The following is a 24,462-nucleotide window of genomic DNA, read 5'->3' as shown; positions in this document are numbered from 1 at the left end:
ATGCTGTGCGCTCACTACGAATAAATGAAAAATAGTGATTCCAGTAAACACATATGAGCAGAACTCCATGTAGAATACTTCTGATCTCTTGCAGAATCTTTGCCCAGATGAACTACAGATTTTCTTAGTGCGCTATAGCAACACAATACAAATTGGCAGCTGCAGTGCCATGTTGGCTTCTTTTCTCATACTGAAATGTGACTTTGTAGATAAACACATTTATTAATTAAATAAACTATATATTCATTTATTTACATCAAGCCATTTTAAGAAGAACTGAAAGATGGCAAGAAAACACAACTGCATATTTAATGTGCATGGCCTCCAACGCTTGGAAAATATTTAACTGTGTATAAACACAGCGTAATTCCTACGTAATGTATAGTAATAACTACTAGGTATGGTCCGACCTTATCATCTTGATCCAATGTTAAGAATGCAGAGCAAGTTGAAGCTAGAAGAAAGAATATGTAAGAATGCATAACAAAAAATGTCACAACATCAAGACTTGTTCCAGTCAGTAAAAGGTCTGGGCATTCTTCCAGCATTCAATATATTGTGCTTCATGCGCAATATATTCTTAATCTAAATGTATAACAACATGCGTTTTATTGGTTTGTATACAGTGAAAAAGATAAGGAGCAATACACATAAAAACTACAAAGGTATCTTTTAAATGCATGCAACATCATTTGGAGGTATTATGCAATAGTCCCATATCTTTTTGCCCGTTCTTGTCTAATCACAATAGAAGTCGATAGCCTGTAGAAGAGATATAATAAATATTAGTGTGTGTGCAACAGGTCCAGTTCAACAATGATATTTACTAATAAAAGCATGAATAACCTTCCCTGTTTATAGACATAATCATTATAGCACCATTGCCGACTATCACTGTTGTTATATAAGACTAATAAACTGACACTGACAGCAAAACAAAATGTGATCCAAGACCAAACAAACTACAAGCTATACTGACCTAAGGAGCTGAGCGCTGGAGGACGCACGTGCTCAGGTAGTCTGTACACAGCAAGATATTCATAGTGATCTTCTGTTCACTAGAGAGTAGCAAATACTAATAGATTCCTGATTTGACTCTTAGGAAAGGAATATAGGCTCTGCATAGTATAGCAGTATAGATAAGAAGACTCATTTTGCAGTGAAAGAAGAGATTACCGTATATTTAGCTGCCAGAGGCGGAAGGAGTTTAATTCTATCAAGAGCCCTGCTCAAGCAACACCAAGAGAATATATGGAAGAAAAAAAAGATGGAATAGCTATTTGCTATCCTATAAACATTGTAAACAACTTTAAGAATAGGGTCACGTGCTGTATTTTGCTGCATGTTTTCTGCAACTGGGTTCCCGTTGACTTTAATGGGTAGGAAAATATGCAGCAAAAAATACGCAGCAATATAAGGCATGTGTGACCCTACACTAAATATTATAGCATTTTAAAAATGGTATAATAAGTTCTTTAAAGGGTTATCCCCATAAACATGTACAATGGGTAGGACAGTTCTTGCAGCTGGTACTGTGTCGCCCCAATTCAGTAGGTTTGGTTTTCATCAAGCTCATCTTGTTCTTTTCCACTGTCTCGCGCCGTGCTAACTCTTAAATGGGCACTGTCACCAAACTTTTTTTTTTAGATGTTGTAGTACTTATGTACTACAACATATCTCTAATATACATTCATTATTTTTTTTTTTCATAAAAATAGTTTCACTTACCTAGTGGCCGGCTGCAGCCTGGCGTGATCTCATGCTTGAATTCGGACCGATGACGGATGGGCATCGGTCCGAATTCAGTCAGGCTGCACTCACTCCCTACCTGTCATTCAGACAGGCAGGAGCGATCGCTTTGAATGTAGAGGATGCGCGCAGGCTCCCTGGCCTCGCACGCCGGCCCCGGCTCCCGGTGAGAGGCAAAATTTCATGCGCAGCTGCTGCTAAGCAGAAGCTGCGCTAGGACTGTTGGGAGACATGGTGGGAGACATGGCCGCACTCAAAGATGAAACTAAGAGTAGAAGAACTCGACTGCTTTTTTCCATTCCCTTGTATGGGTTTGAACTGCAATATCACTCACACAGTCCGTCGACAAGTGTGTTGCTGTTTGTAGCCAAAATTACCCATGTTATGACCAACATTCATAGCCTATAAAGCCTATGTGTTTGGCTGTGTCTGTTAGACTCTGCAAGAATGAGAGACAAGGACATGGATGAAATCAGCATTGGTGACACCACTCATCACGGCATTAATACAGTACTAATGCTTAAAAAGAAAGTTATAGTTACGTCCAAAGTAAAAAAGTAAGGAAAATACAAATGGAGGTACCAATCAAAAATAGCCCAAATGCAAAAAAATCACTAACAGGAAAGTCCTATAAAACCACAATCCTAAGGTCCATATGCGATGAGACCATGGTGCTCGGATAGAGCAAAAAAGACACAAGATTACAGTATAAATGAGAAAGATCCTGCAACTCACCACGTATCTGCAAATTAGTATAAAGAGACCGTTATGGAGATCTGGGAATGGCATGGTGAAATCAGAGGCTACAACCAGTAATTTCGTGCAACAGGTGCACTTCTTCCAGCCTTGAGGCCCACATTAGGCGAAACGCGTTGGTAGAAGAGGCTAACTTATCTGTATATATTGTCTCTATGTTCCCCATTCCTATCCACACTTAGTTTAGGAACCCCCCCCTAGAATAGGTAGGGATCTGAGTGTAGGCATTCACCTGTACCCTCACCCCCCTCCCATTATTAGTTAACACTTTTTGATAACGATTTTATCAGTGAAATAAATTAAGATTTGATATCTAAACCCTATTGGTGATTTTTCACTTTTTTTATATAATATTTACTTTCACCAAGGGATACCTTTATCATTTTATGGATTGAGAAAACCAATTATCTTTATTTTCTCCTGAGTTTCTTGATATATTACCTAGTCCCTTTAGAGGCTATTGTTCCGAGTAATTCTACTTGAGATGGCTAGCAACTTTCTACAGTCCCTAAATACGGAGGGGTGGAATGAGGAGGCTAGAGAGGTCTTTTCAGAGAAAGAACTCATTCAAATTAATAAATCCATTCCAACACTTACTACTATCTTTAAAGAATTACATACAACATATAAAGACCAACTAAAATCTTGGTGGGAGGTTAAGTCACTGGAGAACTATATCCTTCACAATATTGTCCCAAAGGGTTTGAGAATTTCCATAATTCCAGCAGTTCGATCCAGGACTCCACAATTAATGACTAAATGGGAAAAGGAAGCGACTTCTGCGTCTATTAGATTTATGCAGCTCCTTCTAGACGAAGAAAAAATCAATCTAGATACAGTCACAACTAAATTACAAGACCTGATAAAGACTGCTAACACATTGAGAAGTGACCCAGACTTTACCAAAAAAGAGGGTGAGTTACAGAACAACATAGAGAAATATAAATTTGTGCTGAAAGAACGTAAACACAAACAATTCAAAAGAGACCTTACAGAATTCAGGGACAATCGGGCATATTCCTTCATTGGACAGGAGCCCAACAGAATTACCGATACTGATATTTCCTCTTCGGAAGCAGAACTATCGGATTCTGACAAATCTAGAAATCCCAATTATCGTTCACCATACAAAACGAGATACGGTGGACAGAGATGGAATCACAATCCACGAGGCAGGGGCAGGAACCCAAGAGGAAGAGGATCATTTATACCTCCTGGACAAACCTCCTCTATCCCAGCCGCATCTCCTCATCCATCAATGGCTGGACAATCACAATCATATACATCATCTTCTCCCTCTTTTTTGGAGCAAGGGCCACAGGGACAGGTACCCAGGAGCTAGTAAAACCAACGGACAATCAGATCATCAATCTCTCTGCACATGTTCTCACAGAACATGAACGAGCAGTTTTGAACAAAGGTCTATCATTTGTACCGACAGCTGTCCCCAAAACTTTTGAATGGATAAAAGATATCCACCTCTTTGGACGAAAATTAAAGTGGAAAAAATTCTTTAAAATGCAGGACACACGTACTTGTACCACCCTTGGTATTACTCCATCGGACCTAGAGGGTATAGTTACACTTAACTCACTGCTATCAGAAAGTGATAGGGTTCCAGGAGAAGGCCCTTTTACCAAACTAAAACCCAAAAGTACCCGGTTCCCACCAGTGGGAGATCATGACTGTATCGACAGTTTTGTCGATATAGTCTGTCGAAATATTGAACTTACTCTCTCTAATTTTCAAATACCTAGTTATAATCTATCAAGATCGGAGTCGGCCGCGCTCGAGTCACTCAAAAGCAACACTGATATAATTATCAAACCTTCTGATAAAGGAGGGAATTTGGTGATTATGAATCAGGACCAATATGTTCAAATGTGTTTGCAGGTATTGAACGACAACACTACCTATCGAATTCTAGACTCCAATCCCACTATAAAATATCATAAAGAACTCAAAAACATCCTTTTGGAGGCAAAATCCGCTAAATTAATTGATGAGAATGAGTTTTCCTTTTTACTTCCTCTCCACCCACGGACATCCACTTTTTATGGATTACCCAAGGTACACAAAGGGCTATCACCTCTTAAATGTCGCCCAATTGTCTCGGGTGTGGACAATCTGACCCAAAACATAAGCATTTATTTGGACAAAATACTTAGACCATTTGTCCTGAGTCTACCGTCATACACCAGAGACACAACTGATCTATTATTAAAATTGGAGGGCATCACCCTGGAACAAAATCACTGGCTGTGCACGATCGACGTGGAAGCACTCTATAGTTCCATTCCTCACAAGTCAGGCTTGGAGGCAGTCGAGTTTTACCTGAAAAGCAGAAGTGTACTTCTGACACCCCATAACAATCTAATCATGACATTACTATCATTCATCTTGACACATAACTTCTTTCTGTTCAACCGTAAAATATACCACCAACTCAGGGGCACGGCTATGGGGTCCCCAGTGGCCCCCACATATGCCAACATGCTCCTGGGTTGGTGGGAGGAAACGGTTATCTTCAATGACCACTACTCAATGTACCATAATTCCATCATACTCTGGGCACGCTATATTGACGATATAGCGATCATTTGGTCTGGAACATCTGAGTCTTTTCATGACTTTATCAAAGATATCAATGTGAACAATATTGGCCTAAGGTTCACATATGAGATTAACAACAATTCTCTAAATTTTTTAGATGTTACATTGGAACGTAGTAAAGACGGCACCATTCATACTAAAGTATACAGAAAACCTACTGCAGGCAACAATCTACTTAGGTGGGAAAGTCATCATCCAGTCCCCTTAAAAAAGGGTATACCTAAAGGGCAATACCATCGTATTCGACGAAATTGCTCTTCAGATAATGCCTTTAAATTAGAGGCCAGTGACCTTAGGTCACGTTTCAGACAAAGAGGATATCCCGACAGAGTTTTAAAACAAGCATACCAAAATGCATGTACAAAGGACAGAAACAGTCTTCTCAAATCAAAAGACAGGATTCCTGATGAGACGACTGCTCCACGCATAATTGCCACCTTTGATGCGGCAGCGTCAGATATCAGATCAATTATCAATTGTCACTGGCCCATCTTAAAAAGTGACCCACTGGTAGGACAACTAATTGAAGATAGAGCAATAGTGACTTATAGAAGGTCTCAAAATCTACAGGACCTCCTAGTACATAGTCACCTCTCCACTCCGAAACAATCCACGTGGCTTAACCAAAAAATCAAGGGCACATTTAGATGTGGGGGATGTAAAGCCTGTGACTACATTAAAGTATCAAAAACCTTTAAACGTTATACTGATGATCATGTCTACATTAATCGCAATTATGCGAATTGCAAAACAATGGGTGTCATTTACTTAGCCTCCTGCACCTGTCCCAAGGGATACGTCGGAAAAACTAGTAGACAATTTAGACGACGTATTCTTGAACATATAGGGGACATAAGAAATAAAAGGGATAAAACCCTATCTAATCACATGCATCTTTTCCACCCAGACTCTCCTTGTAATCTAACTTTCCAGAGTGTTACTACGGTTCAACTAGATAGTAGGGGTGGAGATCTAGACAAAAAACTTCTTCAAATAGAGACTAAATGGATTTACCAGTTGCGGACTTATGTCCCTTTTGGACTTAATGACGCAATTTCATTTGCATCATACATTTAAAGTCTCGGCGGATACCCTAAGAGGTCATGGGATTGTTCAGTTTGGTCTCCTCCCTCTTTCCCCCTCCCCCCCTCCCCCCCTCCTTCTATCCCTACTTTATCATTTGTATGCCATCTATATCATTGGGCCCCAGTGGTACTCGAACAGACAAACTACTTATAATTTTCCATGTGTTTTTTTAGGTAGGCTCCCTTGTCCCTACTGTACTTGGTTTATATCTATTCTTATTTATTATCTTTCCATATTATTTGGAATTGTTATGCCAGGTCAATAGATTGTAACCCGATGTGATGTGACATGTTTTGGTGTCAATCTAGGTTAGCATCTTGATCAATTGCGGTTATTTTCTAACTCCTATTGCTCCTTTCTTGCGGTTCATGGGGACCGGAAGATATGTCACTTTGCGTTCCAGGCACCGGTAGTTGCCTGGGTCTGCGGTCCATTGAACCACAGTAAACTTCCGGTTGCGCTCCACACGATGTGTGTGGCGCCGCGATTAGTTCCGCCTTCTGTGCGGGTCAATTCGCCGGATGTGACGTCTTTGCTGCGTTCCATACACCGGAAGCAGCATCATCAAAGACGCCCGGGAGCTCTATTTAAACGCCGGGTGAGCTCCGATATCCAGCGGCGTGCTGGCGCTCACCACCTCCGGTAGCAGACATCATATCTTCATCTAACAAGGTACTCAAGGAGTTATTTTATGCATCTTACTTATAGACTGTTCATTCAGTTTCCCTCTTTTTGATCTGGCTGCATATTTTCTCTCTTTAGCTACCTGGGATTTATCTCGGGCTAAATGGCCTTATCTTGTCTATGTACACGCTGACTCTATTTAGTGGCTGTGGACAGGTCAGTACAACTGGCTTACTTTGTATCTTATTACTTTATCAGTATATACTCATACTATAAGCACATGGATAATTTCAATTGATGTTCTTTTGGGTTCACAGTTATCAACTTAGATTTGGAACCAATTGAATCTGGTTTATATGGGATATCATACATGTACAGGTTGTCGCATCAGGGTATGTGATGGGTCCTTTGTTTTCTATTTATTTGGTTTTGTACTGTGGTTGGACACTACAATTTTTTGCTTTTATCTTTTTTGTCTAGACCTAACGGTACCTTCTTGATTTATCATCATTTTCTATTGACTATGGCGTCTACCACATATTCACACCTGTGGTAAGATAAATTGCTATACGATTTGGAATCTTTATAAATATTCTTTGAGATTGGATGTCTCATGTCCTCTAATTTGTTTTTTGCAGTATGAAATTTTACATGGAGTGAATCTAAATACTCTGAAGATTATCTCTTTATTAATACCTTAACCTGTATAGGACACCATTATACATCATTTAGGTCTAATACTGTACTGTATCTGATATCCCATTTCTAAATGTCTCTATGCATCTATATTTTGACAATTAGACACTGACAACATATACCCAAGTTTGACTGTCCCTGACCACTGTGACCAATTCCTATCTTCTTTTACTTATCAGATTGTATCTGTTCTATGTCAATCGTTTAGTACCTAAGTGTTAACTCATCTATGCTTCAATGTACTAATACCTTGTCATCGTTGTATATATTTGTTACCCTCTTGTCCCCTGATGAGCCTATGTTCCCACATTAGGCGAAACGCGTTGGTAGAAGAGGCTAACTTATCTGTATATATTGTCTCTATGTTCCCCATTCCTATCCACACTTAGTTTAGGAACCCCCCCCTAGAATAGGTAGGGATCTGAGTGTAGGCATTCACCTGTACCCTCACCCCCCTCCCATTATTAGTTAACACTTTTTGATAACGATTTTATCAGTGAAATAAATTAAGATTTGATATCTAAACCCTATTGGTGATTTTTCACTTTTTTTATATAATATTTACTTTCACCAAGGGATACCTTTATCATTTTATTGATTGAGAAAACCAATTATCTTTATTTTCTCCTGAGTTTCACAAAATTACAGGTTGTAGCCTCTGAGCCCCCTGTGCCATTACCGGATCTCCATGATGGTCTCTTTACACTGATTTGTAGATACACGGTAAGTTGCAGGATCTTTCTCATTTAAACTGATAGTAGTATTGTCGCCATCCAGTACTTGGGTATGATTCATGAATGGGTATGGGTATGATTCATGTATCATTTACATGGTGTCTGTATGTTCGTTTTCTATTGATATTCCTTGCCCTTCTATATTCCATTAACATACTGATTGGATACATTCGCCCTAGGGGGTGTCCATGTGATTTACTGGACTAGAACTGTTAGTGCAGGAAACTATGGAGCCTGATGAACAGCACTTCATGATATATGAGTCTCGAAAAATAAATATTTTTTTTCAAATTATAAGAAGAGTTAAAAAAAAAAAAGGCTGAGGTTGAATAACCAGACTTTTTAAAACCATCTCGATTATATCAGGCAAGGATAGAAATACTGTGGAAAGAAAGTTTACTTAAGGTGGCCAAAGGAAATGCTGTTGTTTTAGCTGTAAAGAATAAGAATACTTGAAAACGTTACAATGTAATAAAACATCAGTGTACATATATATATTTATTAAAGAGAATTTATTTATGGGCCTTGTACAGGTTTAAGAAGGCAGGTAAGTAAAAAGTCCTAGGCATAAATCACACACAGTCCTCGTGTTTGTGTAACCAGTTCTTCAGTAAAGAAGAAAAAATCCTCGGGGGAGTGTGGAGAAATACATAAAACATTATTGTGCGTACATTCAGTTATCCATCTGTTTAGAACTTAGAGATGTAAGTAACGCTGCCAAATGCTGCTTCATTTCCACGTGTAAAATAAAAAATAAAATAAAAAAAACAAATAAACAACTGTTCCCTTTGCTGGTACTCAATCTGTCGAGTAATTTGTCTTTACTGTTAACATTGTGGAGATGAAAGCAATATGATCTGACTTTACCACTCATAAACTCATTTTCTAAACATTTGTTTTAGACTGATGTTGTGGAAATATATTAATATGCAAAAATACTTTACTATGAGTTATAGATGACACAGGTCACAGTCATATTCCACTTTACAATCCATGTTTGTAGTCTAAAATCTGATTATTCAATTTATAATTATAATGAAACTGGTTCGAAGTAGACAAACAGTGCTTCATAAGTTAAAGGGGTACTCCGCTGCTCTGCGTTTGGAACAAACTGTTCCGAACGCTGGAGCCACCACCGGGAGCTCCTTGTGATGTCACGCCCTGCCCCCTCAATGCAAGTCTATGGGAGGGGGCGTGACAGCCGTCACGCCCCCTCCCATAGACTTGCATTGAGGGGGCGGGGCGGGACAGTTTGTTCCAAACACTGAGCTGCGGAGTACCCCTTTAAAAGCACTTATGATGGGTACATTCAAGCATATACTGTACAGTAGAGGCAATCTAGTCCTGCAACCCAATGGGTAGGACATAGATGGCTTAGCTGGTAGTCCTAAAGGCTCACAGTACAGGGACCAGCTGTCACATTTTCTTAAAGGGATGCACTTGTCCTCCCACACTTCTTTAGGTTGGCACAATGACAGGGGGCTGCACTATTAGTAATGGTGATAATGGTCGCTTAGGCACACCCTGTGGAATGGTGGCAACAGAGTGGGGTGCCCTTGATGGCAGCTGTGCAGTGAGTGAACCAGACAACACAGTCTTTTACTAAATAAACTTGGCAAACAATCTTTCACAGCAAATGGAGGTAAATAAAGTATTTTATAATATTGCATGTCACTTATGGCCAGTGTGAGGAAGCTACACAGTAGTGTGTGGATGGGGTTCACGGAATAAGCTTTCTCTCGTTCACAGGGGTATATTCAATGGTTGGCTCTCAGTGGGTAAAATGAAATAAATAAAATAAAAAAAAACTAATATATATATATATATATATATATATATATATATATGTGGTAGCCCTTGGGGGGATATAATACAGTGGGGGTGTTGCTTCGGTATTTGAGGGGTTAAGTTAACCCCTGTCACTCGTGATGCCAGGGTGAGGGTTAATACACTGAAGTAAATCTTCGGCCTATCGCCACCCTTCCCAGAAACAATAGGTGCATGTTTAAATGAATGAAGGTCCACAATAGGGATGAACTTGAATAAACTTTACTGAAGTACTTGCGGTACATCTAATTAACAGCAACAGTCTTAGTATTACAGTCTCTATACAGCTCAGCAATGATTGACAGATGCTGTGGACCGTTGACTTATCCAAGGCTTAATAGAATTAGGATTTGTGCAGAGATCCGTCCGGATTTAGGGGTCTGTTTCGGTCCGGTGACCTCTACATAGGTAACGTATAAAATACGGTACCGGGACACCACATATATATATATAAATATATATATATATATATATATATGTAAATTAAACAGAGAAAATCAGCCAGGCACAGCGTATCCTTCAGAAGCTACCTATGGGTCAGGTGCGCTCACAGTCCCTAGACTGTCTAGGGACCTCCCTGCAGCGTCCACATCGCCCTCTCTCCCCTATTCACAGCCCCGATGTTTATCCACCGCAAGCAGTATTTGTACTAAAGCTGTGATGGCAATAAAAGAAAAGCTTGAACGTGGTGAGTTGCAGCGTTTTTCCTTCTTGTCTTTATGCCATATATATATATATATATATATATATATATATATATATATATATATATATACACCGGTATATATAAATCAGACTAGTTTAATTAAAGTTCAAGATAGGTCCTGTCGGGAAGTTTTAGGCCTAGTTAACAACCTGTTGCACCAAAGAACCGAGAACAGTTCCAGTTGCCGGAATCTTCTAACATAAGGCAGATCTGGGTTGGGATAATAGTGATTACAACACTGTGCAGAGTTCCATCTCCCAGTATCCTGTTTTCTGTTCTGAGAGGCAGAATTAACTAGTCAGAAATAGAGAACCAGCTGAGCAAGGGCCCTTCTACCTGCCCTAATCTCTTTGTGGGATTCCAGCTGCATGGCTGCCACATCACGACTATCTTCAATGTACACCCTGCAATCTTGCCCTATTAAGCATTTGCACCATTGTCAACTAACCTGTGTAGGCCCTTCACAGACGAGTTTAATCTACTTGGACTCCATTTGTACATCACCACTAGCAATTAAATTTCAAGAATATTAGTCAGCATATCTGCTTTCAAAAGCCTCTTAAAGAGATATGTGACAACATTTCCACACACCATTCCTATACAACTATAACTGTGCAACCCTGTGCTAAAGTGAACTTAATTCTAGTAAAGTTCATCCCTGTTTGTAAGTTGCAAGAGTTAAGAGTCTTAACAGGCTCACTAATAGTGATGAGCGGCATAAGCCATATTCGAATTTGCAATATTTCTCGAATATTTGGACTAATATTCGTATTATATTCGCGAAATTCGCATATTCGACATGTTTGCGGTTATTTTCGCTTTGCATAACTATTTAACTATCTATCGTAACTGGATAAACTATCTACCTCTCTATCTCTCTATCTATCCATCTCTCTATCTATCTATCTATTTGTCCATCTCTCTATCTATCTATCCATCCATCTATCTCCTAATTCTTGGTCTCTTCTTGATCTATACAGAAGTGATAATGGGTCTATGACATTTTTCATTTTGAATATTGTATGCAAATATGCAAAATTTGCAATAAATATTCGAATTGCGAATATTTGCGCTCAACACTACTCACTAATAGGGTTAGCCAGACCACCATACTACATGTAACAGTTCAAATAGAATAGGGGATAAGATGTCTAGGGGCAGAGTAATCCTTTAAATGCTACATCTGAACCCAAGCACACACTTCGTGCTAATGAATGAATCATAATCTGAATTATAGTTACATCTAAAGCTCTAAAATCTGACTTGTAAAAGACTGGGATCTTATATTCTTTATGATACTTGAAACACCAGGACAACCTTAATTTCTCTTGGTAAGACTTTAATATTACCATTATTGGTATGTTATAGTTTTCAGTCTATGTCATGTTATAGTTTTTATTGGTATTGTATTTACTTTTTTTATTTAAAGGAAAACTGTCGCATGTTCACTCCCGCACTAACCACAGGTACTGACGGATAGTACGGGGGACACTGATTCATATGATCCCTACCATGCCCGAATCCGTATGTCCGTTCGCCCGCAATCTGTAACTGGGACAGGAGCCTAGTTGTAATGTGACGTCAGCGCCGCCCGTCCACAGCGCCACCCGTTTATGAATATTCATCCCTCCAGCTCTCCCTCTCCCCGCTGCTCCTAACTGGTCTTCACTGCGCATGTCAGGAAGCAGCACATGTGCAGTGAAGACCAGTTAGGAGCGGCGGGGAGAGGGAGAGCCAGAGGGAGGGGGGATGAATATTCATAAGCGGGCGGCACTGCGGACAGGCGGCGCTGACATCACAGTGCCACTAGGCTCCTGAAAACCCTGTGCCAGTTACAGCTACATTTGCATATATAGAAAAACTAAGATTGCGGGCGAACGGCTGGACGGATCCGGGTAAGATAGGGATCATATGAATCAGTGTCCCCTTCAGTATCTGTGGATAGTGCGGGAGTGAACATGTGACAGTTTTCCTTTAAATACTTGAAGTTATGTCATAGAAACAACATCCAAGTCCTAGGTGTCTTTAATACCAGTATTGTGGGTCTCACAAGCAACTTTTAATTTTTGAGGTCCTAAACAACCATCTGGTTTGATAATACAGAAGCTCCTAGATACTGTAACTTACCGTTGTTGGGAATTCTTGAAGAGTATCCTGGTAGACACTCAATTCGGTAATGAGACTGCTTGGAAAATACCCAACAAGTCCTTCCTGATCTCTGTACTTGTCACTATAAACCTATCAGAGATAATATACAATTAGAAGAGAACAGTATACCATAATGGGAATTTCAAACAACTACCCCAGACAATATTTTAAGCCCCCCAGTTTTCGTGATCGGCAGGTGTCTCAGAAGCCGGACCCCCGACCATCACTTTGGTATTGCCTATCCTATGGAGTGGGGAATACCCCTTTAATAGAAGTTGTTTTTAGTTCTGTACAACACAGTTGCTCAACAACCAGTGAATAAATAGTCCAAGATTCTTACTGATTGTTTACTATCAAATCAGATGGACCCCACGTAATCCCAATCTATATATATAAAACTCAATGGAGGGAATTTATCCTTGTATATAGAGTTTTTTTTTATCTATTTTTTCATGCAAAAAACCAAGAGTCTTTCAATTCTTGTTTGAGGTATCTTTGCCCATTCTTCCTTACGAAAGTTTTCCAGTTCTTTGAGATTTCTGGGCTGTCTGTCACGCACTGCTCTTTTAAAAGTCTATCCATAGATTTTCAATTATGTTGAGGTCAGGAGATTGTGAAGGCCATGGCAAAACCTTCAGTATATGCCTCTTGATGTAATCCTCCGTGGATTTCGAGGTGTGTTTAGGATCATTATCCATTTGTAGAAGCCATCCTCTCTTTAACTTCAGCTTTTTCACAGATGGCATCAAGTTAGCATCCAAAATTTGCTGAAATGTTATTGAATCCATTTTTCCTTCTACTCGTGAGATGTTCCCTGTGCCACTGGCTGCATTACAACCCTAAAGTATCATTGATCCACCCCCATGCTTAACAGTTGGACAGAGGTTCTTTTCATTAAATTTTGTTCCCCGGCTTCTCCAAACGTACCTTTGCTCATTCCTGCCAAAAAGTTAAATTTTAACCTCATTGGTCCACATAACTTGTTTCCAAAATGCATCAGGCTTTTCTATATGTTCATTTGCAAAGTTCAAACGCTGATTTTTGTGGTGAATACGTAGAAGAGGTTTTCTTCTGATGACTCTTCCATGAAGACCATATTTGTACAAGTATCTCTATATAGTGGAATAGTGTACCACAACTCCAGTGTCTGCCAGATCTTTCTGGAGGGATTGTGCAGTCAAACGTGGGTTTTGAATTGTTTTTCTCACAATCCTGCGAGCTGTTCTGTCTGATATTTTTCTTGGTCTTCCAGATCTTGCTTTAACTTTCACTGTTCCTGATGACTGCAATTTCTTAATTACATTCCGAACAGAGGATATTGACATCTGAAAACGTTTTGCTATCTTCTTATAGCCTTCTCCAGCTTTGTGAGCGTCAACTATTTTTAGTTTCAAATTTCTAGACAACTGCTTAGAAGAACCCATGGTGCTGATTGTTGGGGCAAGGTCAGATGAGTCTGGGCATCACCTGGTCTTCCCAGATGATGATTGAGAACAATCCATGACACTGGCAGGTCTCAGCTTTGCAAAGGGGGCAGTGCATGCTAGAAATTCTGAAGGGGGCCCAAACTTTTGCAGATGCCATTTTTTTGTTTTCTGTTATTTTGAAAGTGTAAATGATGGAAATAAAATCTAACTTTTGTTGACATATTATAAGAATGTCTAATCTGTAATTTTATACCTTTTTGAGATTTTTCCATCTTTACTTGGCTTCTTTATGCACATTAATACAAATTTTTGCCTGGGGTGCCCAAACTTTTGATCCCCACTGTATGAGGTGGGGATGTGAGGACGGGACTTGAGGTGGGGATATGAGGATGGGATATGAGCTCGGGATACGAGGATGGGATATGAGAGTGGTATATGAGAGCGGGATATGAGGTAGAGACAGGAGGACAGGATAGGAGGATGGGATATTAGGACGGGATATGAGGACGGGATATGAGGACGGAATATGAGGTCGGGATATGAGGACAGGATATGAGGTCAGGATATGAGGTCGGGATATGAGGACAGGATAGGAGGTCGAGATATGAGGACGTGATATGAGGTCGAGATATGAGGACGGGATATAAGGACGGGATAGGAGGTTGAGATATGAGGACAGGAGATAAGGACGGGATATGAGTTCGGGATATGAGGACAGGATATTGAGTGGGGATATATGACAACAATATATGACAATGGGATATGAAGTCAAAAGCTTCCTCCTTTGTTGATTTTCCTCCCAAAAAAGGATTAGGAAGGAAAAAATGGGAAACGCCGGGTACTCAGCTAGTAAGTGATAAATCATGAGACCTATATTAATACCACAACTCTAGGGGTGCAGTAGTTGCAAGAAGGCAATGGGAATACAAGCCTTTTAAAGTAAACTCAAGTAAGACCCAAGCACTGTCTTTTTAATTAAAGCAGATCAACTAAAAAAAAATCTCTGGCAGATCCTTTGTACACCAAACACCACTGACACCTTAATAACATCATTGACATTTATGGGGTCCAAGAGGTTTCCAATATGGTGCAGGTATTTTTTGACTGAACCTGCAAAGGAGGCACCCAAAAGAGTCTTTAACACAGGTGTGAACCCAGCCCAGCAGTTATATACATGTCACATTTTTTTGGAAAACATTTTTTTCAGATCAAATGGTTCCAGAAAGTTAGACAGATTTGTAAATTACTTCTATTTAAAAATCTTAACCCTTCCAGTACTTATCAGCTTCTGTATGCTCCACAGGAAGTTGTGTAGTTCTTTCCAGTCTGACTACAGCGCTCTCTGTCTGTGTCAGAAACTGTGCAGAGCAGGAACAGGTGGACAATTCCTGACACAGACAGAGGTGTCAGCAGAGAGCACTGTGGTCAGACAGGAAAGAACTACACAACTTCCTCTGGAGCTTATAGCACCTGATAAGTACTGTAAGGATTAAGATTTTTAAATAGATGTAATCTATATATCTCTATAACTTTCTAGCACCAGTTAATTAGATTTTTTTTTACTCTAGAGTACCCCATTTAAATGCATTTCTTTTCTTAAATATTCCCTCTTCAATTTTTGAGCCTAGCAGTCATGTCTATTTTTACATTTGGCTTTTCCTTTAGAAAGTCTTTCTTATTTAGTGAGTGGCTGCAGCAAAGAAGTAATAAGGGGGCTATACTGTCTATGTATACATAATTTTAAGAACATTTTACACAGGGAGGTAAAGATTACACAAACAACAATCTCAATGTTATAATGTAACTTGTTTGTACAAACAATCACATGAGTAACCATTGGTTGATCCCTAGATCATAGATCCCTAGATCATAGATAATTGTCAGCATAAAATGACCGATTTTAATATTCATGGTCATTGGACTGTGAAATTTAAAGTAAATGCGTGCCAATCGATTTGCTGTATTGTCAATCGGCCCTTGTCACAGGTAGCATACCTTTTCAAGTAAGATGAATAGATTTCTGCCACAATTTATGCAAATTCTTGGCATAAATTATAGTATATCTGTAGTCAAGAGAGGCAACACCCCCTCTAACTAGGCCACAACCACTTTTTGAGTAGCATGAGTTGCACAAAACTTAAAAAGTTGTAAAATATTTGCACAAAATGGTGCTTGTTTAAAAAATGTACCACTAATTATGCCAGAAAACAAGCAGAATGTTTAATAAGTTCCCCTTGCAGCTTGTGAAACCACCGTAAAAATAAAAAAACAAAAATACAATGCAATAAAAAAAAAAACTTTTACCAACCAGCAGTGTATATTGAATAGCTGCGTCTAATTGTCATTTGCGTGCAAAACACAATGGCCCTAATTTACTAAGAGTTGGGTTTTTACTAGTGTGAAATGTTGTTGTTTGTGTGGTTTTTCTTATCACCTGATTTAGTTATATTATTACTTGGCACTTTTTTTCATGCACACTTGTGTTTATTACTTTTTACCATTACTATTGGGGTAATAAGTAGGATGCTGTTTTCCATTTCTATGTTTCAAATTTTGTTTACAATCCGGTGATACTCTGTAAGGCTGGGTTCACACTACGATTTGACGATACGGTCACCGGATCCAGCTGGGGGGAGTGAAACCGGGCGCTCCCGTATCCCAGTCGGTGGTAGTGGTATGCCACAGTTTTAGGTCCAGTCACAAAACCGGGTACGGGGCAAAAATTAGCCGACCAGAGTCACTATCTGACTCCGGTCGGCTCATTCAAATGAATGATACATGGGCCGTATCATCAAATCGTAGTGTGAACCCAGCCTTAGCCTTCATCTTCTGTTCAGTTTGCATCAGCTGCCATCTCTGCTTTTTATGTCTTTTTATATTTGTATTGATTTTGCATTTATGCATTAATTAACTTCTCTATTGCTTGATCTACAAAGCTTTCTTTTTTTGTATTGTTGTATTGCTGGCATGGATCTGTCATACATACAGGGGTTTTGTTCAATGTTTGACTTTCTTTACATTTTGTTATGTTAAAGGGGTATTCCGTCTTTATACATCTGATCCCCTATCCAAAAGAAAAGGGGATAAGATGTATGATGACGGGGATCCCGCCGCCGGGAATCCCGTGATCTGGGTGCAGCCCCCGGCCATCACCACAGTGCTCTCTGCTGACACCTCTGTTCATGTCAGGAACTGTCCAGAGAAGGAGCAAATCCCCATAGCAAACCTATCCTGCTCTGGAAAGTTCCTGACATGGTCAGCAGAGAGCACTGTGGTCAGACAGAAAAGAAATTCAAAAAGAAAAGAACTTCCTGTGGAGCATACAGCAGCTGATAAGTACTGGAAGAATTTAGATTTTTAAATAGAAGTAATTTACAAATCTGTTAAACTATCTGGCACCGGTTGATTTAAAAAAAATAGTTTTTTTTTTTTTACCAGAGTACCACTTGTACTAAAATAAAAAAAATCTGTTTTTCCACATCAATCTGCATTTAATACCCTATAATAAAATGTGACAACAGAATGCTTTGCTAATTGATTTAAAAGGAAGAACTTAAATTTTCCATGGACATAAGTATTCAACCCCTTTACTATGTACTAAGTTGATGCACATTTGGTGGTGATTACAGCCTCCAGTCTTTTTATGGATGATGCCACAAGGTTTACACCTGGATTTGGGGATTTCCTGCCATTCTTCTTTGCAGATCCTATCAAACTCAGTCAGGTTGGATGGGGATTGTCGGTGGAAGCTGTTTGATTGGGTTCAAGTCAGGTTCTGGCTGGGCACATTCATGGCTGTGTGCATTGGGTTATTGTCTTGTTGGATGGTCCAGAGTGCTCTGAGTTAGGTTTTGATTAAGAAAATTTCTGTACTTTGCTCCCTTTACCTTTTCCTGGTATTGGACAGGTGATAAGCATTCACTGGTTTCCTCTAGAATTGAGGCCAAAAAATTGCATCTTGGTTTCATCAGACCAGAGAATCTTGTTTCTCACTATTTAAGAGTCCTTTAAGTGCTTTTTTTGGGAAACTCCAGTCAAGCTTTCATGTGTCTATTAGTGAAAAAAGTCTTCTATTATACCATAAAACACAGATTAATGGAGTTCTTCAGTGATGGGTTGTCTCTTGTAAGTGTCTCCAATATGCACACAGGATCTTTGCAGCTTAGTTGTTCCAAACCTCTTTGATTTAAGAATTAGAGAGGTCATTGTGCTCTTGGGAACTTTCAGTATAGAAGGACATTTTTCATACCCTTCTGTAGAACTGTGCCTCCACACAATCCTGTCCTCCTGTCCATGAGCTTTACAGGCAGTTCTTTCACCCTCATGACTTGGTTTGTGCTCTGATATGCATTGTCAGCTGTAAGAACTTATATAAGTAGGAGTGTGTCTTTCAAGTCCAGTGGCCTAAATTTACCACGGGTCACTTCAATCCAGGTCTAGAAACATCTCAGAGATGATTAAGAGAAATATGAGGCCCGAGAACTACACACTAATAGCCATGTGAAATGTTAACTTATGATATAAATTTTAAATAAATTAGCAAAATGTTGTAAAGTAAAATGTTTACATTATTATGGGGTATATAGTGAAGTATGATGGGGAAAAGGGTTGCAACTAGAGATGAGCGAATTTTAGAAAAATTTGTTTCGGGCGTTTAAAAAACGCTATTTCTGGCCTACAGAGAGCCTCAATAGAGGTGTAGAACACTTTGCCTTGATGTAACACTCATAGGGTGTGTGCTGGGTTAGTGAAATAATACTGTTATTCAATATGACATGCAGATCAGAGGCGTTGCTAGTGGCTGAATGATACAGCGTGGAGGTGGCAGCAGCCTGAGGAGACCATATAGTAGCTGAATGACACAGCCTGGAGGTGGTGGAATCATTCCAAGACCATGTAGTGGCTGAATGACACAGCCTGGAGTTGGCGGCAGCATGAGGAGACCACACAGTGGCTGAATGACACAGCCTGGAGTTGGAGGCAGCATATAGTGGCTGAATGACACAGCCTGGAGTTGGAGGCAGCATGAGGTGAACATATGGTGGAGGTATGAGACAGCTTATGGTCCATTGTAACTGGTGTGGGTAAAAAGTTCCCCTGTAAGGCCCTACTCTTGCATTATTAATTCCCTTCTTGGCAAGTGTTACTCGCCCTAAAAAGGGCAGCCCCACACAGGAACCTCTCCCTATTTCCCCCTAAAAACACTGCCATTTCCCAGGGTTTTTAGGTGGAAATAGGGATTGGTAAATACTTCTCCTGTATGACCCTACTCTCCACCCTATTAGTTCCCTTTTTGGCAAGTGTTACTCACCCTAAAAAGGGTGGCCCCACACAGGAAACTCTCTCTATATATACTGAAAAACCCTGGGAAATGGCAGTGTTTGTAGGGGGAAATAGGGAGAGGTTCTTGTTTGGGGTTGCACTTTTTAGGGCGAGTAAAACTTGCCAAGAAGGGAATTAATAATGCAAGAGTAGGCCTTACAGGGGAACGTTTTACCCCCACCGGTTACAATGGACCATACGTTATTCCCTTCCACCTTTTAGAGGTCTTTGCATCACATCAAAAATTGGTGGTGTATGTGGCACATGGTGTTTTTTGCACACCTTTCCTTTAGTTTGATAAAAAAAAAATTTGGCCACATATATTTTATGCTAAGAATATGATTAAAAGTTATGTTTTAAGTAATGCATATCCTTAATACTTACTTGTGGTCTGATGCGGAGGAATGTCTGTAACTGGGGAGCAGCACCTTGAATATGTTTTGCACTATCCATATTTGTGAAGTGTTGGTGTGGCACCATGGTTAATCTACTCTGATGCATCAGGCATTGGTGGGTGGAAATCCTGGCTGATCCATGCCTGATTCATCTTCACGAAGGTCAGTTTCACATTTTCAAATTTTTCTACGACAGATGAGTTCTCCTTGGGGTGACTATGGCCCCCGCCGCATTAAACACCCACTCTGATGGCACACTACTGGCCGGGCAGGACAGCTTTTCCAGGGCAAACTCTTCTAGTTGCAGCCACAAATCAAGGTTGGCTGCCCAGAAGTCCAGCGGATCTTCAAGGTGTGTTGCCATGGTCATGTCAAGGTATGCCATCACCTGCTGGTTCAGTACACCACTTAGATGTACGTATGTTGTATGCACTTATGAGGGGAGGACAATGCATTCCAGTATGCTTGAAACAGTATTTGTCTACAACACCAGTAGGTGTGTACTTTTGGCTGGCCTTTCACAGTATCTAAGCCCTTATGAGGGGAAGACAATGTGCTCCAGTACGCTTAAAACAGTATTTGTCTACAACACCAGCAGGTGTGTACTTTTGTCTGGACTTTCACAGTATCTAGGCCCCTAACTGGCTGGCTACTATTAGCTTTTCAGTTGTTGTACACACCAATGCAGCAGCACACAATCGCTGTGTACTGAACCCAAAATTGCACTTTCTCTCTCAATCTCACTCCCTTCCCTATCAGTGCTTCTAGGCTGGATTTGGGCTTAAGGTGAATCATTGCTGTAAAAAAGCTTTTCTGTGCAACACACACTGCTGTCTGTCCCCCTCTCTCTCTCTCTCTCTCTCTCTGCAATAAAAGGCTGAAGTGACTGGCTGCAAGATGGCTGCCGATTATATAGGGCTGTGACATCACAGGGGGTTGCTGATAGGCTGCATGCTGCATGTGATTAAGGGTCATCCCGCCTACCCGCCTTCCCAGGATTCCTTGCCCCCCATGTCCTCACATGTGGATCCGCCATTTTAGATGCCCTGGAGCCTGGACTGCACTTAATGGAGTTTAATGAAGCAATTTGCACGATCGAATGGCGGCAATATTCACTTTTGTTGCAAATCAAATTTTTCCTGAAATTCGTAATGAATTCGGATTCGTCAGATTCGATTCGCTCATCCCTAGGTGCAACATAACAAAATTTAAAAAAAAAGTTAAAAGAGCCTATAAACTTCCCCAATGCATTGCATATAACATTCTTTTGTAAAAAATCTATAACTCTTTGACTTTGAGTTTATAAAAGTTTGAAATGAAACATTATCAAAAATAATCTTACACTTCCAGACCAAAACTCTCCGGCATCATCGTCTTCTTTTACTAGCTTAGTATAGATATAGACCAGCTCGTCTTTCTTGATGTTTATAAATCTGCAGTCTGGAGCATTGTAATCATCCAAAGCCTTCCCAAGGGATATAGCATCTAAAAGACATAAAAAAAAATAAGGAGCTTTCAGAGTATTTCCATGACCTTAAACTGGCCAAAAAGTTTGTTTTGACTTAATTAATATTCAGGGCTTGTTCCTCCTTCTGTATGTGCATAAATCCATATCTGAGCAGAACAAACAAGGCTAAAGTAAAAAATGCCCCTGGCAATAAGCAATATCTTTAGTACATACTGTAAAAAGAAACAAATACAAATAATTCATGTACCCAAATAAAGGAAAATAAAAGAGGTAAATAACATCTTAGTTTCCTACTATATACTTGCACTCCATATGTTATTAAACAGCAAAAACAACCAGGCAGGATGACATTACAAGACATTGTGTAACCATATAAAGATATATTTTTATTTTGTACTTGGAACAGGAAAAACAAGGAAGGAAATAATCTCATAGATATTCGAGTTAAAAGTGGGAAATTAGAAAGATTCAATATTTATGCACTTAAAAGAAAAGAAAGGTCTGGTAATAAACCAAAAAACTTAATAAACCAAGATACATTTATCAAGAGATTACCGATCCCAGAGAACATAAAGCCCCTGTAACATAATAAAAATAAAAAAAATACATTACAATTTACATCTCTGGCAGACTTACAAACACATTCATCATCAGCGCAAAGTTTCTTCTTTGCCAACTTTTGCATGTAAGCTCCATTGGCCTCTTGATCCATAAATCCGAGACATAAGAATATGACCACAAAATAAACAACCAGAGACATTTCTCCCGATATTTCCTCCCTAGATCTCCGTCGATGTCTTAGAACTAAATACGGTGTTTCTCTGCACCTTAGATCATTTGCAGTACATTTATGCAGATGGTGGAAACATCTGGAAAAATACAGACAGCCAATAGGAAATAACATGGACAACATTCCATTCATTCGCATAGGCACGTGGATACAAGAGGACTCCTGTGCAGCTGTTTATCAAAATCCAGCAGACGCTTCACTTATTATGAGTCTAAAAAAATATGTCCAAACACGTTGAATGTGACAACAACAACTCACATGGACAGGTAAAAATATAACACATGGTCTAATATCTCCATGTTTACACTAAAAGGATTGTCTGGCACTAGAATGCTCTGGTAATTCAGTAATATACTTCAGAAGTTGCCAGAGCTCAGACCCTTAAATAAATATTAATTTACTTAGTTCCTACAAAACACAAACAGGACATCTGCTCCAATGTACACACATTTTAATAAATCTCCCCCCCCCCCCCCCCACAAAACTCTTTTGAACTTGTAATTGCACCCCTTGGTTTCCCTTTCATTCAATCTTAGAATATCTGGACAATGTGTCCACTGCTGGTGGTTACACATGCTCGGTAGCTCAAATCCTCCACCTGACTCCTCTTTTAAAGGGGCAGTGCAGTGATTCTTGCTATTGTGCAGGCAAGCCAAGTAGAGTCATCATTAAAAATGAAAGCATTAAAGGGGTACTCCGCTGCACCGGTCTTATCCCCAATCCAAAGTATAGAGGATAAGATGTTGGATCGCCAGTGGTGGGACCCCACGATCTCCAGGCCAGCAGCTGCAGTGTCTGGTTCGTGATAATACAGAGCCGTCACGCCTCCTCCCATAGACTTGAATGGAGGGGGAGTGGCGGCTGCATCTCCAGTCATCTGGCACAGAGTGGAGTTCGTTCCGTGCCCCGAATGACAGGGGTGCCAGCCTGGAGTTCGCGGAGGTCCCCTGTGGCGGATCCCCTATCCAAAGGATGTGTGCAGCAGAGTACCCCTTTAACATGAGAATCACAACTTTGGTGCAGGCTGAGTACAGGACAAAGAAAAAAGACTGGCTGCCCTGAGTGCAACGTAACGGTCTCCTCCTTTAAGTTAACAAAGTGAGTGGACGGATAGGGCAAAAAAAAAGGTACTCCTCATGCTACTGCACATCACAGTGGAGCATTCTAGCCTTGACAATGTATTTTCCATGTAGTGTACATCGTGTATTCGTAAGTTATATGGTAACAATCTGTTCAAAAAAACCTTTGACGTGTTATAGTGACGTGATGCCAAGAGTTTTGATCGGTTTCATGTGCTGAGACCCCTTACAGAATTCTAAGACAAAGGGGCAGAAGTGCTCAGTAGAGTAATATGCCCCTTTGTTCCTGATCCACTCTGCAAGGTCCTCCTTAGAGAACTGAGCATGTTGTGTATGGATTCATAGAAAATCTACACTTATGGGTCCATACACTGCTTGCTCAACTCTCCATGGATGGAGCAAAAAAGTGAAATGGCACAGGTCTCAGCTGAGCACCCCTTTGTTCTAGTGATTGGTGTGGGTCTTAGCATTTGGATTACACCTCCAATGTTACACAGGGTAAACACAAGGGGGGGGATTTTTTAAAACGTGTGCAGAGAAACAGTGAAACAATTGCCTATTGCAGCTAATCCAATTAAATCCAAAAATTAAATCTGGAATCTGGTTGATATATACAACTGCTCCACAAGGGTTGATAAATCTCACCCAGGGTGCACACAGCATATTTGCAGTAGATATTAGTTGGGTTTCTGTGACAGGTAGTGATGTAACAGCCATAAAGACCTGGGGAGTTGCAGGGAAATTTTTATGCAATGGGACTGATGCAATCTGGCAAGTAGTGGGATAGCAGAGTAAAAGGGGTACTCCACCCCTAGACATCTTATCCCCTATCCAAAGGATAGGAGATAAGATGTCTGATCGTGGGGGTCCCGCTGCTGGGGACCCCAGCGATCTCGGCTGCGGCCCCCCAGACATCTGCTGCATGGAGCGAACGGATGACTGGCGATTAGGGGCAGAGGCTCGTAGCGTCACGGCCATGCCCCCTCAGTGCAAGACTTGCATTGAGGGGGCGTGGCCGTGATGTCACCAGCCTCCCGTGCTG

At 40.3% G+C, this 24,462-nt stretch overlaps 1 protein-coding gene across 2 annotated transcripts; it reads right to left on the bottom strand.

The window, feature by feature from the left end:
* Positions 1-307: 307 nt before the first annotated feature.
* On the bottom strand, positions 308-22,335 carry OTOR (otoraplin). 2 transcript variants are annotated; one of them, XM_056563395.1, is made up of 4 exons: positions 22,188-22,335; positions 21,426-21,568; positions 12,919-13,029; positions 308-762 (listed from the first exon to the last, which is right to left on the bottom strand). In XM_056563395.1, exons 1-4 carry the CDS (start codon positions 22,309-22,311, stop codon positions 739-741), a joined length of 402 nt encoding a protein of 133 aa, XP_056419370.1. In that variant the 5' UTR covers positions 22,312-22,335; the 3' UTR covers positions 308-738. The 2 variants fall into 2 exon arrangements, with proteins under 2 accessions (XP_056419370.1, XP_056419369.1); XM_056563394.1 differs by lacking the exon at positions 308-762 and adding an exon at positions 8,886-8,982.
* Between the last annotated feature and the right edge of the window lie 2,127 nt (positions 22,336-24,462).

The sequence above is a fragment of the Hyla sarda genome, chromosome 3 (assembly GCF_029499605.1).
Source record: "Hyla sarda isolate aHylSar1 chromosome 3, aHylSar1.hap1, whole genome shotgun sequence".
NCBI classification, from domain to species: domain Eukaryota; kingdom Metazoa; phylum Chordata; class Amphibia; order Anura; family Hylidae; genus Hyla; species Hyla sarda.
The sequence above is the reverse complement of the archived record's forward strand: the minus strand, read 5'-3'. Positions and strand labels throughout refer to the sequence as shown.

Excerpts from the sequence above, each read along its gene's own strand:
- OTOR (XM_056563394.1), bottom strand. The coding sequence starts at position 22,311 with ATGTCTCTGGTTGTTTATTTTGTGGTCATATTCTTATGTCTCGGATTT. Across the intron at positions 13,030-21,425 it reads GAGAGTTTTGGTCTGGAAGT|GTTTATAGTGACAAGTACAG; the intron begins GTAAGATTATTT and ends TATCTCTGATAG. Across the intron at positions 8,983-12,918 it reads TTCAAGAATTCCCAACAACG|CATTTGGCAGCGTTACTTAC; the intron begins GTAAGTTACAGT and ends GAAATGAAGCAG.